The sequence below is a fragment of the Megalopta genalis genome, chromosome 6 (assembly GCF_051020955.1).
Source record: "Megalopta genalis isolate 19385.01 chromosome 6, iyMegGena1_principal, whole genome shotgun sequence".
Taxonomy (NCBI): domain Eukaryota; kingdom Metazoa; phylum Arthropoda; class Insecta; order Hymenoptera; family Halictidae; genus Megalopta; species Megalopta genalis.
In genome coordinates, this window is record NC_135018.1 from 5,373,703 (window position 1) to 5,389,933 (window position 16,231).

Here is a 16,231-nt window from a genome sequence, read left to right on the forward strand (position 1 = left end):
TTTCATTGACAAAAATCATCCAGTGGTATAAAACTGCTTGGAATCCATGGCTTCGTCACCATAAATTTTCACCTTACTTTCTAAAACTTATATTACCAAATATCCTCATAATTCTCATGAAGTCTGACTTTTTCGCATGATACCAATAAACATCGAAAAAGATGTTGATTTAAGGTAGTTAAGTGTCACCCTATAAACCCATGTTTTCGTCCCATTTTGTCGGTAACTGTGACCTCTATCGTTATCTCTTCCCTAGGGAGTCTAGGTCCTTTGCTTTGGTGGCAATATTGATTATGCTCTCGAAGAACATTCTTCCTTTGCTTTCCACTACATTTCAGCAAATAATTCGTTAGCTGAAGAAGATGCTGTAATCAGTCGGAAAATATGTAGAGTCTAGGATTAATCTACTTATACCTTATCTGTGATAATATGTATGTATGTACATCGGACATTATACGGACACTACACGGGCGTTTTTTAAAACATAGCAATTTCCTGCAAGTGTTTATCTACATGCATAAGCCATAAACATATTTACAAGAATCGAAAATGCAAATAACGTAATGTTCAAATCATGATCTGCTACTTAATCTTACTGATGAATCGAATAACAAAGTTGAGACGGAACGCCTCCTTTTCCTCCAATGAAAGTCAAATTTCAAATAAACCGCCATAAGATTATTGCTAATGTATGTAATTTCATTAGATAATTTGACAGGCGCATACTTATTTGGCAGACTGATGACACTACCATTAGTATTAGCACTGTGACATGGCATTAGAAGACAAATAATGATGGTTCACGTATAAAATATGCTTTCCCGTGATGATGTGTTCGTAAAGAATGTGTCATTCAAATAAAAATCTCGTGCGGAAGGTGCAAATGCGCGCGCAGAACACAATCGTGCCGGAATTACAGACCGACCTAACCTAGCTAACCTCATAGTGAAATCTATATAGCATATGACGTATGTTTCTCGTGGAAGTAATTATTTAACCGTGTTTAGAGGTACGAAGAAAATTAAAGAGCAGGAAATATGACAGCGGAAAATGTAGATATCGATAGATTAACCATAAACGGAACTACAGATGATGAGGATGTCGTTACGCCCTGGGATGTTGAATCCAAGAACGATAGTGGAATTGACTATGATAAATTGATTAGTGAGTTTCACGAGGATTATATTTTATCGTGTATCATTCTCTTAATAATTGTCGTTCTGTTCGTTTCAACAAAAACAACTTTCATTTATTATCTTAATGTATGAGATTTTCTTTTCTGGGAGAAGCTTACATTTAACTGTATTCGTGTCATAGTTTATAGTTTTTTATCATGGGCCTTCTCTTCTTCTAGAAAGATTTGGAAGCTCGAAAATCGATGAAGAGCTATTAGCTAGATTCGAGAAGATCACTGGCCAAAAGCCGCATCATTTCCTAAGAAGAGGAATATTCTTCTCACACAGAGACATGAATACTATTTTAAATTTATATGAACAAGGAAAACCATTTTATCTTTACACTGGCAGAGGACCTAGCTCAGACTCTATGCATTTAGGACATCTAGTGCCGTTTATGTTTTGCAAATGGTTACAGGATGCATTTAATATACCATTAATCATACAATTGAGTGATGACGAGAAAGCCATATGGAAGAATCTAAAGATAGAGGATGCTATTAAACTGTCTTATTCCAATGCAAAAGATATCATAGCTCTTGGTTTCAAACCAGACAAAACTTTCATCTTTTCTAATTTAGAACACATTGGAAATAATCCAGCATTTTATCAAAATATGATTAGAATTCAAAGGGGTGTTACATTTAATCAAGTAAAGGGTATCTTTGGATTTGGTGATAGCGATCCCATAGCAAAAATAGCATTTCCACCTACCCAAGCTGCTCCAGCAATTTCCAGCACATTTCCCTTTATCTTCAAGAATGCAAAAGTCCATTGTTTGATCCCATGTGCTATTGATCAGGATCCTTATTTTCGAATGACAAGGGATGCTGCGCCAAAGATTGGCTATCCAAAGCCTGCTTTGCTGCATTCTGTATTCTTCCCAGCTTTACAAGGCTCTAAAACAAAAATGTCTGCCAGTAGTGATAATAGTGCAATATTCTTGACAGACACAGCAAAACAAATAAAGAACAAAGTTAATAAACACGCATTCTCAGGTGGACAGGCTACTGTCGAAGAACATAGACAATTAGGAGGCAATTGTGACATTGATATATCTTATCAATGGCTAAGATTTTTCCTGGAAGATGATGACAAATTAGAACAACTTAGGAAAGTAAGTCCAAAAAATTTAAGTAAGATTGCAACATTTACTCAATTCTTCTAATTCAATTTCCAGGGTTACACAAGTGGAGAAATTTTGACTGGAGAACTTAAGAAGGAACTAATCAATGTCTTGCAATCTTTAGTAGCTGAACATCAAGCAGCTAGAAGTAAACTAACAGATGACATAGTCAGGAAATACATGGTCCCCAGGGATCTTGGTTTTGTAACGAATTCGAAATAATTGCACAAAGATTTCTTATGTACATAAAACACACTTCCACAGAAATTCCTTTTCCATGAATTTATTTAAGTTTATTTATTGAAAAAGTATATTAATAATTGTTCGAACAAAAAAATTTATTTTTTAAAGTTTCATGGTGATAGATTAAACTGCTTTTTGTAAATCACATATTTGATATTTATGTCTATATTCCCTTTTACTTGTATATAAGTACAATCCTAAATTAAAATTTATTTAAACTCATTTATCAGTATTTAATGCAAATATTCTCTATTTTTCTATAACTACATAAAAATAGTAATTGCCTACGTCAATTAGCTTTTACTCAGAATATATTGCTTGTTATTAATGTTCCTCCTGTATTGTACTTAATATTAAAACAATATAAGTTGAAGGAGTTATATTAAGGACGTTAGTCATACAACGAAGTTATTTCAAAGTGTTACAACATATTGTAAGAGCAATAAAGTACTTGTTATTTTATTTATTGATTATATAAATTCTTTTGCGTTATGAAATAACGTGATTTCTATACGAAATAACTACGATTACTATACATCTCCTTTATTATACGAAAATCGAATTTTCAATGATCAGCATAAAAATTGTATAGTAAGCAAAGACCTCGAGTAATATTTGCTCGATGAATTATGATTACATAAAAAAAGTAATGCTTATCGAAATGTAATCATTTGTGAAAGAATGATAAGTTTTATGTATGGACTGTTATCAAAAATTACATTATATACATTTCGGAGTTAAGCATCAATCGATTAAATATTTTCGTTTCATTGATTAATTAGAGAAAAATAATTATCAAAAATTTCGGCTGTTTCCATCGATAAATGATATTAGCCATCAATTATTGACTACAAATATTAAATATTGCCTACTTATGATATATTTAAATATTAAAATTTATTAAAATATGACTTTTCGTATTACAGTTCGGAGCTACGTTCAAATAGATCGAGAACTCGTTGAAATCGATTTTGAACGCGTGCAGCGTAATTCAAATTTCTTGAATTTGCTGACTGTAACAATACTGATAAACGCAATAATCAGCGACAGTATGAATTATCATCGAGAAAAACTTCGTGTTTTTGTTTATATAGTTGTTCGTAAGAGTTAATTCCAGTATCGCGCGTGAGTTAATTTTACCTCAGAATCATCTATATATAGGGTGTCCCAGAGCGCCCGTCTGTCTTGTTAAAATGGAGGGGAATTGTTCTATGGGAAATCTGAAAATTTGTATACATAGATATATTGAACAATAATTTTTAAATTCCTGAAATTGGCTTAAAATATTTTATTTAGACTAAATATCTAATTTTTTGAATAGAATCTTACACTTTTTATTGCGAGTAAGAGAATCAAGAATTTTTGTCTCAAACAATGATTTCGAAAATGTTTTTATTAGAATTTGAAATCATCAAAGAAACTTCCCCCTTTTTCTGAATTTTTAAAATTCTTTTACATAGCGTGTCAATTCTGATATTAGAACACGTCTTGAAATTAACCTAGATAATTAAGTAATCTAATAATTGACTGAATTAGTTGAAGAAAACTTGAAGGGACAACAGAAAAGAATTTTGAAAATTCAGAAAAGAAGAAGCGAAGAGCATGACACATATATAATACGTACATATTATGTATGATTTTTCAAATTTCCCATAAAATCACTCCCCTCCATCTCAACAGTGATAAACGGATATTTTAGGACACCCTATATGATTACCCAGTCTTGAGCGGAAATCGCAGCCTTCTGATTGGCGGATTGTGACGCCACAAGGCAATGCTATTAATAACCGACGCATGCGCAGAAAATTGCCTAGTGTATATCCGCCATTCATGCAAGTCGATTTCGTTGGTTCTGTGTGTTGAGCCTAGCAAAGGAACATGGTGATAGTGGTATGAAACAAGTCTATTAGCAATACCACGCTCTACACATATATACTTTCCTGAAGTAACGATGATATTTGGTCACGATCTCCCTACGTAAGTTTCGTGAACATGTAATCTGAGGTATAAACTATTTTAGTCGCGAAATTTGGCACTGCCAAATAGAGTTTCCTATTAGAATTTGATACAGCTGATTTTTTTCCCCTAAAACCTACTAATTCGTAACGTCGACGGAGTTTCAATTATAATTCCATAATAAACGTGACCGCATGTTGTTCGAGTATTTCTATTTACGCGAACGTTATCTGTGTACCGTTTAAAATATTCGCAGTTCCAGATTACATTGTACGTTACGTTCGGCATTAGAGCGATGTTATGTTCCATTTGACTTTTTTTTCTTCGTTCAAACCAAAATTGTGACTATAACGCAAACCGATTTCTCAGCGAGGTCTCTGTGTGTGTTCGCAACAATCTAGAAGTAAATTATAAGTTATGTCGTAACATATACAATGAACGTGATATGATTCTATCTTGTATTTATATGTACAGCCTGTTCCAGGTTTTAGTGGTCAAACATTGTCAGTGTGTTCTGTGAGTCTAAGTAAGAAAAAAATGTTATATAAACATAAGTCGTTTGGTGCTCTATTAAAAAACCATTACAAAAACAGTTGTGTGGTTACTGTGACATGAGGTAGGAATGGACCAGTGATATTTACATTTGCTCCATTTGTGCAAGCAGTGTATATTCTGTTTATTTAGTCTCCCAGAATACATTGATAAAGTTGGGTTATTAATGGAAAAATGGAACATCCTTTATATCAATAGTTTATCATTGTTTTTTCTTTATAATTTCAGGTAAAACTTAAGAAAGCGTTACTCGAATGATCAGTTAAAAGATGCTGGTCAAATAATACCCAAGGAATCAAATTGATCGAGTTGACGCAGCACATATTTAGTAAATACTATGGGGGCACTTTTGGATACTCCGAAAACAGAAAAATATAATGAGCATGGTGAAAGCAATGGATTACGCTATGGTGTTTCCAGCATGCAAGGTTGGAGAGCAGAGATGGAGGATGCTCACAGAGCAATAACTGGCTTAAATGGTGGTCTGTCAGATTGGAGCTATTTCGCAGTGTTTGATGGTCATGCTGGGGCATTAGTATCTGCTCATAGTGCAGAACATTTGTTAGAATGTATAATACAAACAGAAGAGTTTAAAGCAGAAGACGTTGTCAATGGAATTCACTCGGGCTTTCTCAGATTTGACAGAGCAATGAGAGACTTACCAGAAATGAGTTCTGGCACAGATAAATCTGGTTCCACAGCTGTCTGTGCATTTATATCTCCCAGAAATATATATATTGCTAATTGCGGTGATTCTAGAGCTGTACTCTGTAGAGCAGGTGGTCCCGTTTTCGCAACACGGGACCATAAACCTGTTTTGCCAGCTGAAAAAGAAAGAATTCAAAATGCTGGTGGTAGTGTAATGATACAGAGAGTTAATGGAGCTTTAGCTGTTTCTCGAGCATTGGGAGATTATGAGTACAAAAATTTAAAAGATCGGGGCCCCTGTGAACAGTTAGTGTCTCCAGAACCAGAAATATTTATGCTAGATAGAGACGATGAACACGATGAATTTCTAGTTTTAGCATGTGATGGTATTTGGGATGTAATGCACAACGAAGATCTATGTAATTTTATACATTCGAGGCTGCTGCTTACAGACGACTTAGAAGCAGTTACGAACCAGGTTATAGATACCTGTCTTTATAAGGTAATGATATCTAAAGATTTGTGATACATCTTATAATAAGTTTTATCAGCATTATATATTTTCAAAAGTGTGCTGCTTTAATGATTTCTATTACCACAACAGATATTAGATCATTTCCATATTTATAACATTCAATACAATTTTTGCAAAAAATAGAACTTCCCCACAGAGATTACTGGTTTGCAAGTTTATGTAACGTGTATACACAGTGATAAATTTATTTATTTCATTTTCGTATGCTTTTCATGATTTTTGCATTACATTTTCGGCCTATATTATTATCATCATAATTAAATATGTATTATTATATTTTAAACTTTAAATAACATCCTATTGTTTGTTATTAATCTTGTTTATCATGCTTTTAATGTATTTATCACTTTGTTTGCTTATTAAACAGTAAAATGCATTATCTATATGTTATTATGTTCTGTATATTTAACGATGAACGATCAATCATAGTAAAAGAGGAGTATGCACTCTAATATGTTAGAAAGAATACAGGGTCTGCCATCAGAATTCGGACAAAAGGAACGATTCATTTAAACAAAAGTCTATATTCTTCAAATTTTAAGAATTACAAAAAGCTGTTTGTACATCACTAGTGATATCCTTTTAGAATACAGTTACTTTATGTAACACCCTTTTGCTTCAATGACGACTTCAATACTCAGCCTGAAATGCTGGCACGTTCATTGTAGCGCGTCTTGGTCCATATTGGCGACTGCCACTTCGATGATGGTCTGAAGAAATGTCACGTTAGGATGTCTCGACTTGTTGATTACTCATTTAATGACACTCCACATATAGTAGTCCAACGGATTCAAATCTAGACTGTTCGGAAGCCAGAATTTCTTGGACCAAAACATTATCCGACAGTCAGTCCTGAATTTAGTGACTCATGTGTGCTGGCGCATCATCCTGTTGGAAGATATATGGCCTTTCAGCGGTCACGGTATCTATTTACGACTTCACTACATTTGTCAAAATGCGTAAATAAACCTCTTTGATGACGGTTTCTTTCTTTTGAAAGAAATGTGGTGGCATAACGTGACCCTCACTGGAAACGACGCTTAGGGTGTAAATTAATTGGCATTTCTTTCGAATGGTTCTTTCTCGTTGGATTGGCAGATACTTTTTCGGATGTCTCTGAAATAAAATATTTAGCCGCACATCATGGACGATCGATCCGAGTATCCAAAGAACCGAATAATTTCAGTCCGCGAAGGCCTTCGATAATCGCAGCTCTTCGATTGTATTCCACATTCGATCTTATCTACTCGGACATTTTGTGCTTATGGGCGCTTATTACAAACAATTGAATAAACAAAACACTAACGGCTATCTACAGCAAAGTCAAATGTGACAGGAAATTGAAATTTAAGTTTGTCCGGATTTTGGCAGCGGACCCTGTAGAATTGCATTTCTGCAGGTCTGTTTATTATAAATAATCTTTTTTTTGCTTTTTGTGTAGGGTAGCAGAGATAACATGAGCATAGTTTTGGTAACATTTCCTGCTGCACCAAAGCCAAGCCCGGAAGCGCAGATAAAGGAAACGGAGCTGGAAACGGCCATTGAAAGGAGCATTAAAGGTTCATTATCATTTCCATATTCACAACAATTATATTCTTTCTGCTGTTGCATTAATACAAGATCACAGTATCATACACGAACTTGACATTCTGACAACCCTTAAACAAATAACTGCACATCGTTCAGTAATGAAATTTTAGTACAATCAAATACAATCTTTATAGTGGCATAACTAGAGTACAAAAGAAGTAGATCTGTGTTCCTCATAAATTAATGAACAAATATTTACACTTTTTTTCAGAGCTATTTAAGTACCTTATTCCATATACAAAATGTACAAATCTAAAATAAACATAGATTTAACATATAGTAAAGTAGACAAATGCTAATATACAATCGAACACAGTATTGAAGTTTATCCTGTCTATATTTTAATGTCGTTTACGATAGACTGTTCCATATGATTCAAATATGTATTGTTTGAAAGAATATTTTACTAGTCATTACCATATATAAATCAATTGAAATATATATATTAAATATATATATTATATAATATATTTTTAGTAAACAAATATTTCTCAGATTTTAAACATCTGTTGTAAGTGCCACATAATTTTCATACCTTATACACACCTCTTAGAAGGTATTTATATGTGTGTTTCTATTAAGAAACGTTAAAAATTTATTCTTGTTCAATGAATGTATTTTCTTATATATATGACAAGTACATTTAAAGATATAACTATAATGTTGCGTTGTATTAATTTTTTATGATCACTGATTGTACATTTTTTGGGTAAAATATTAAACGAAAGTGAAATATTCATAAGTAATTATAAAAGCTATACAATGTAACATCATCTAAATAATAGGTAAATTCCAGTTTTCGATATTTCATCTTGTGATTAATCATGTTTGTGCAATATAAAAGTACTCTGCAAACAGTACACCATATCTTCCAATTGCATACAATTAGTAAGTAGCAAGCAACTATTACGAAAATTGCAATTTATTATCATAATAACTTCATCCAATAAAGCTTCCAATATTTGTCTTTCTTCAATCTTATCACTTACGTACTGTGTATTGTTTAAACATATCATCCTTCATAAATATTTTACACGTGATAGATACACTAATTTCCACAGTATTCAATCGTTTACTTGTACAATTGTATTTTATTGTATTCTAACTGTTTTTAAATAACAATACCATATACAGAAGTACAAAACAAAGGAAGTTCTTTAAAAGAATATTGTAAAAAATATATAGCATATTTTAGTGGAATGTTCAATGTATTTGAAATACTTGTAAAACTACAAAAGATATTTAATATGTTTTCAATGTTGATTAAAATATTATGAAAGCATCTGTTATGTACATTTTTTTAAGTACTATTTCAAAAATATGCTATAAATATAGACATTACATTATCATACTAGAGTAGTGGCAATTATATCTCTAATTTATGATATTAGATGGATATAAAGTTATAAATATATTAATGGTTATTTATATTTAGTATTAGTTTTCCTTGTTATTGAATTGTACTAATTGTTTTCTTTCTTAATTAAACGGTTTTAATGCCTAGAATTATTCTTACTTAAAAATGCATTCCACCCTTGGAGTTGATATTTTGAAAAACATTATTGTAAGTAAAGTTTTGATTAAAAAGTTGTTTGTTCCTCTTTGTAAACACATAAGCAATGTTACAGGTAGGTTAATGTTTTCCCACAAAAATACACAAATGTTCATACCTATTGCATCAGTATTTTACCATTAATAACACATTTCTTATGGAGGAACATTCCAACAAAGTTTACTATTTTCTAAATGTATAGATTTTATATTAGTATATTACACAATTCCAGAGGTGGATAAGTTTTGGAAGAGATTACAAATGTAACTATGAGTACATGTAAACGAAAATGTATCTACTTACGACCGGATTTCATCTTTCAGGTTTTCCATAAGAAATGTATTCAAAGCACTAACTATTCCAGTCCTAAGTAGATGCATGCATATATATGTATTTATTTTGTTACATGTTCATTTTTTTTAACAATCTTATACTTCTTATTTATGAAAATTATTAATTGTTATAAGTATAATCAAACTTCTTTGATTTCTTTGACAATACTGACCGAAGTTAATGGACAGCATTTATTAGAATACTTAAATGTACAGCACAAATGTGATAATAGATGCACAGTGCACTTAATCATGATATATATTTAATATTTTGAATTGTAAATGCTTATAACTGATTGTACAATTAATAACCGTTTTATTACTTTTTTTTTAGAAATAGTTACTGCACAGGAGGATGAGAATGAATTCGATTTTTTGAAATTGCTACAACTTCTTGCGGATGAAGACTTTCCCAATCTGCCTCCTGGTGGTGGTATCTTAGCAATGTAAGTGTACTCATAAATTATTATTTCTTCATTCGAGAATAGCATACAAATATTCTTACTTTAGTTACTAAAATTATATTCAGGTTGGTACCTTTAATCTTAAAGACATTCGATTCTATAATCATATTTGGCACTTTTCCAAAAGTGAATATTCTTCGCGAAAATGATGTCTTTTTTTTCAAACCTCGACTTTAACTATTGTTGAAATTTTTCAAACCTGTAAATTTTAATAATATCGATTTTTATATTCGTTTTTTCAGGCTACCTTTCATAGAACAAGTGTTTCGAGAAGTTTGTCCCAGTCGAGCGCATAGTGTAAGTCTTGCATTCGAATTTTCCTTGTCGAATTAGACATGTTCCATAATCATAACGATGCAGATGCTGACAGAAATATCTTTATTTTAACGACCCCTTCTGATGTAAAGAAATTCGTTTTAAAATTGTAAGAAAAGTACACTGGTATATTACAAACTAAGTCTTATCTAAAATAAATCTGCCACTGAATATGAGCAGATGGTAAATTCTTGCAGTACGTTATTGTTGGCGAAAATAAATTAGAGTTTAACAATACATCTAAAGATCGTGAAATATTATACATTTACCCAGTCAGAAAAGAAAAAGAACATGTACATGATTGACTTTCAAAGTTTTTGATTTTTGTTTGCGATTATTTATTACGAAAGAGAAATTTATAACGTGCAAGAAGAACGTCTTGAATTGCAGGGTTGCTTGATGAAATCAAGATACAGTGAAAGAGTTTAAACAAAAATATTATAGTAAACACTTTTATAATACTTAATAATAATAATTATTACGAAGCATTCGTTTGTTATTATCAATTAAGACATTTAGTTTACAGTACAAGTAACATACAAATGATTAGGATTATATATAGGTAAAGGAAGTCTTCGTTTTCTATTTCTTCCAAAAGGGTATTATGAAGCAGATAAGTGGAAAAAATAATATTTTATAACACTTAAAAAATATTGAGAAACATCACTCAATATACCTTATTGCATAATTTTAAAAAGTCCAAAATGTGAATTTATAAGTACATCCTGCAACTGGTTCCAATTACTATTGGCATTGGTAATTTTCACAATTATTACAGTCTATTGTTGGATTTTATAAATTCTTCATCCAAGGAGTGAAAAATGTTTATATTACAGTTATTATAAGCAGAGGATTTAGAGGTATTCTACTGAGGATGAGTGTAGATATACTCTATGGAAAACTAGATAATGTGAGAAATTTATTCAAACTATGTTTATATATATTCATTACAGTAAATTACATATTCGAAAAAGTTTCAATGTGTTAAGGTCGAAGCACTTGAATTACTTAAGGTTTTTATACTTCTCATGATTTGTACAAAATCTATAAAGTGAAAAAAAAACAAATACGCTTTTTAATATTCTTGATAATTTACGTACAAGATAATGCTACTTTTTTATAAGTACAAGTTGTTTCACAGATCTAGATTTTCATTAACACTTAGTAGAATATTTATATCGTATCCTCTTGCAATGTTGATAAAAAAATGCATAATATTACTATATATAATTATATATTTTTGTAGCTCTAGAGAACTTGCGCTCAGAATATTTACTTCGTCGATCAGTTTTTCATGCTCTTTCTTTGTTATACGTTTTGGAAACAGTCATACAACTGTTTATTCTACATTTTGAAGGGTTTGAAATTTTTTCATATATACGAGAAGAGTAGGAAAACTGATCACCTAGTTTTAGGAATACCAATACTGTGTGTGTATATATATATATATATATATATATATATATATATATGTATGTATATATATATAAACATAAAGTTGTGTCGAGAAAACAGTGTATCAATATTTTATTTAATTCGTTTTTAAAATCAAGCAGTAGGAATATAGTAAGGAGGCCTTGATTTTAATTTCTTAGAGAAATTGTATCTTTGCATTGAATCATTTGTATTTCAATCGTCAGAAAAATTTGAAGTACGATTATTTAATTAATAAATGTTAAAAGTTTGAAAACTTGTAGTTAAATTAAAATGGCACACCAGCAAAACTATTAACATAGTCTTCAATAAATTATGTTACATGTAAAAATGGATGACCGATGAAAATTACCGGAACTTAAAGTTATTATTAATCATCGCAGCCTTATTTATAATTAAGAACATGTAAGTATTGTGTTAATTTGAAGAATATGATACCAAAGTTGAATGTTATCGATTTCTATGAATACGGGTTTAATCAATTAATGAAACGAGATTGTCAGGTAATTACTTACTAACTCTATTTCTTTCACGTGATTGATTTTGTAACCGTCCAAAATTTCCCATTTGTGTAACACACAAAAACTATGCATCAAGGCCATCCTCAAACATAAAAGTCTATCATATGTATACCAAAGTATAATATTACCGTTCCTGGTTAAACAGAAGTCCTGAAATTAACTAAAGTTTTAAAGTAATATGTTATCGTTTAATCGATAATATATATTATCGTTTTAAAGTAATATATTAAAATAAATAATAAATCCCATATATAGGGTTACCCCCTCTATTTTTACTAACAATCTATGGAGTGTATAAAAGTAGTATTATATTTTGTCGGTACTCTTAAATCATTTGCTTTTCAGGTGTTGATCATACAAATTTCTTTCTATATATGTTTAGTCAGTGAAATTTAATTTCTGTAAATAATATATAAAAATCGTATGAAAAAAACTGGAGATCGATTTCTCCCCTGTAAAAGTTAGCTCAATCCAAAAACCATAAAGTAGTTGAATCATATCTTTTAACTATTTATGGTACTGTAATATGTTGAAGTTACAAAATTTCTATACCATAAATTTGTCATGGAAGAAATACCTGTGTACTTTCAACTGAAAGGTGAAACTTTTTATGTTTTTGTAATGAATTTACGAGTTTTTTACTGTCAATCTATAATTTACATATACATATATATATAGTTGAAAAAGTTAGTAAGAACAGAAATAACAGTATAATGATAACATTAATAATAATAGTAGTTATGACTGCAGCCGCGATAATAAATCCAAAGTGCATTTTTAATATGAACTTCTACTACTATCTAGTAGTACAATATTTTATACTTATAGTCCTGTTCTGCACTCACTATCATCTTTATGAAGCGTACGAAATCATATGAACCATCAAATAGCAACTTGTGAACAAATGATTTTACTTTATATGTTGTACTTAAAATAAGTCTAATAACAATATTGTACAGAATAGGACTATCAGTTAATTACGAAATACACGCATCTATAAAATTGAAAAAATAGTAGTTCTTTTCTTCTTTTTTTGTACATAGTTTTATGTGTGTTTTATTTGTCTTTTGTGTTATATTTCAATGATTTTTCATGAAATGTGCCTGCATAATAACTTTAGAATGATCTAAACGTATTTCAAATAATTATTTATTCAAGAAATCAGTATTTTGTAAACAATATATACACGAACCCAATCACTTTTCTTAAATTTTGTATCTGATTTATATTATTTTTTCGACGATTGTAAATAACATATAACACGTGATAAAAATAGTCAAAAGTGAAATACTTCTTGGTACACAAATCGAAATTTGAAATTTTCAAGTAATGTTTTCGTGATGTTACTAAACTGATTTCTTTAATTTCATAGCATGTCTTTTCCTGCAGTCAAAGCTGAATTCTGGAATTGCTCATCTGAAGAATAACTGTCAGTATCCCAATATATTTATATATATTATATAAAATATACTTAATTGATTTTACCAAAAAAGATATATAAATTTAAAATAGTTTATCTACTATTTTGGTATGTACATTTCAGTGTATCTTAATACATATAAAAAAATAGATTTGTTTTACACACTTTAATTTTAACACCTACACAAATCTTTTGTATAAATAAATGATCCTTTGTAGTTATACATTTATATGTTGAATGTAGAAATTAATCTAACAACAAATTTCTCCTTTCCTTGAGAAACATACCTTTTTTATAACATATACATAGAATTAGGTGTGTAAATAAATAAAATTCATTGTTACAGTCAGATATATAATACATCACAAAATTAGTTTAGATTATAGCATGCTTGATGTCATAATATTTTATTATGTATTTCATCTAGTAAGATTCGATAAGGTCTTAATTACGTTTCTTTTATTTTTGATTTATTTATTTAATATGTAATAGTACGATGTTATTAGCGTGTTATAAACAGTTAGAACTTAAAACAACTTATTAATAAGAATAGATACTTTCATTAATTATATACATGAGTTGAAAAAATTGTTGAAGTCCTATAATAAAATGAATACGTATTTTATACTGAAAATTGTCATGCCTTGAATCCAGGATAAGAAAAGATATAACTTTATAAAAAGTTGCTAAATTGCATATACATATATGTATAGTACACATAGATGTATCTGTGCGATATATGCCTATGTTATTGTACATAACATACGTCATTGCAAATCAATTTCATAGATGAAATTTGTCATTTTGATAAACAAACGTGGGTGTTTGCAAAATTTTTTATTTTGTTATCTTTTATATTTATTACTAATTCGTCAACAAATAACACAGTTATTTGATATTTTTGTTTCATTCGTTTTTTATATCTTTTACGATTGTGATCTTTTCAGCTCAACTACTTTTAATTTTATTCAATGCCTCGATTACTTCTAATCAATTTTTGTGACACAGAAACATTGTTTGGAAATTTTATCAATGTAATAAATTTTAAAAATTATTATTGGCTATTTGTTGTTCCAAACATTCCAAATATTGTTAATGTTAATAATTTTTGCATTAGAATGACCTGAAATTTTCTAAGTTCCTTTTTTCTTGTCACGACCGTTTCATTTAGAATTTCTGAAATAAGTGTACTATTTTAGATAATGTACAATATTCCTATAATATTAAATAAATATTAGGTAAGCAGTATTTAATATTGTTTAGACAATTAATGTTAGTAAATAAGCATTCAAAAGATTTAGTATCAAAAAGCCGAACTTATAGATTAGTAAAATCACGGAAAAGAAATGGACTTTTTTGGCTAGAACATAAGCTGGACTTAATTCTTCCAACATATATAACATTAAACCGAATAGAAAAGATGAAATACATGTTTACCAAATGCACAACAATATTTGTGTCAGGTTCATGATTTTTCATATATTTTTGAATACTTCAAGATAATCAACTTTATTGATATATCAGATACAAATAGTGTAAGTATGTAATGCATTTTATATTTTCGATCAGTGGCACAAATACTTACTGCGCTGTATATGTCTAGTAATGAAATATTTGCTACATATCTTAACATTAAAGTACATTACTTAGATTAGGGTGCAATGGAATAGCTTAAGAACATAGTATTAAAATATTACTTTATTTTAGGATTGTCGACATTCCTCTTATATCCTTGTGATGACAATGTAGTACAAATAATATTCTGTCCTTCTGTAGAAATATTAAAAAGGAACACTGTGTTTTAATAATAAGTATTTTATTGTAAATTCTATATGTAGAATTATATGAGCACGAAAATTAAAATACTATATGATGATATGCTTACAGACATTGCAAGCCAGTTAGTGTACAGAACATGTATACAATTTGTAACATGTGAAACATAAATAAACTGGCCAAAAGTCATGAAAGTGAGATACCAACCGACAAGAACTACAGAGAGGTGCTACATGAACAGAGACTATTTGGAATGGTAATTGAATGATATTGCAGGCATATTTAATTTTTTGTTGAACAATCCTGAAAATTATATTACATCATAATATCAAATTTAAAAAGAAAAAAAAACAAAATTTATTGTACAAAACATTTTATTTCTAAGGGTAAAAATCTGATCAAGTTCTCTATAGCAATATATTATAGGTTTTTACTTTGAATATATAGCTATTGTTGTATTTTATTACCCTTCTAATTAATAAATATTTATTAATTACATTTTGTTGTTTTCTCACCAATAGTTTTACATTATTATCGATAATAGAAAAAATAATAATAACATAACACATGCAAATAAATTGTTAAATTAAAA

The 16,231-nt window shown here is 29.8% G+C and overlaps 2 protein-coding genes and 2 long non-coding RNA genes across 8 annotated transcripts; 2 read left to right on the forward strand and 2 right to left on the reverse strand.

Moving 5' to 3' along the window:
• Positions 1 to 708: 708 nt before the first annotated feature.
• TrpRS (Tryptophanyl-tRNA synthetase) lies at positions 709 to 3,006 on the forward strand. Of its 2 annotated transcripts, none has more exons than XM_033476244.2 (3): positions 709 to 1,164; positions 1,355 to 2,292; positions 2,356 to 3,006. In XM_033476244.2, the coding sequence occupies exons 1-3, from the start codon at positions 1,038 to 1,040 to the stop codon at positions 2,521 to 2,523; spliced, it is 1,233 nt and encodes a 410-aa protein (XP_033332135.2). In that variant the 5' UTR covers positions 709 to 1,037; the 3' UTR covers positions 2,524 to 3,006. The 2 variants fall into 2 exon arrangements, with proteins under 2 accessions (XP_033332135.2, XP_033332138.1); XM_033476247.2 differs by having other exon boundaries at positions 1,359 to 2,292.
• Positions 2,863 to 4,273, reverse strand: LOC143259646 (uncharacterized). The gene is made up of 2 exons (XR_013033664.1): positions 4,169 to 4,273; positions 2,863 to 3,764 (listed from the first exon to the last, which is right to left on the reverse strand). It is a non-coding gene; the product is annotated as an uncharacterized LOC143259646 (long non-coding RNA).
• A 93-nt stretch (positions 4,274 to 4,366) lies between these two features.
• Positions 4,367 to 16,137, forward strand: LOC117223754 (protein phosphatase 1B). 4 transcript variants are annotated; one of them, XM_076522873.1, is made up of 6 exons: positions 4,367 to 4,521; positions 5,281 to 6,202; positions 7,677 to 7,794; positions 10,044 to 10,155; positions 10,416 to 10,470; positions 15,751 to 16,137. In XM_076522873.1, the coding sequence occupies exons 2-6, from the start codon at positions 5,390 to 5,392 to the stop codon at positions 15,766 to 15,768; spliced, it is 1,116 nt and encodes a 371-aa protein (XP_076378988.1). In that variant the 5' UTR covers positions 4,367 to 4,521; positions 5,281 to 5,389; the 3' UTR covers positions 15,769 to 16,137. The 4 variants fall into 4 exon arrangements, with proteins under 4 accessions (XP_076378988.1, XP_033332139.1, XP_033332140.1 ...); XM_033476248.2 differs by lacking the exon at positions 15,751 to 16,137 and having other exon boundaries at positions 4,368 to 4,521; positions 10,416 to 14,014; XM_033476249.2 differs by lacking the exons at positions 4,367 to 4,521; positions 15,751 to 16,137 and adding an exon at positions 4,771 to 4,903 and having other exon boundaries at positions 10,416 to 14,014.
• Positions 6,740 to 7,295, reverse strand: LOC117223755 (uncharacterized). The gene is made up of 2 exons (XR_004491004.2): positions 7,205 to 7,295; positions 6,740 to 7,123 (listed from the first exon to the last, which is right to left on the reverse strand). It is a non-coding gene; the product is annotated as an uncharacterized LOC117223755 (long non-coding RNA).
• Positions 16,138 to 16,231: the final 94 nt, after the last annotated feature.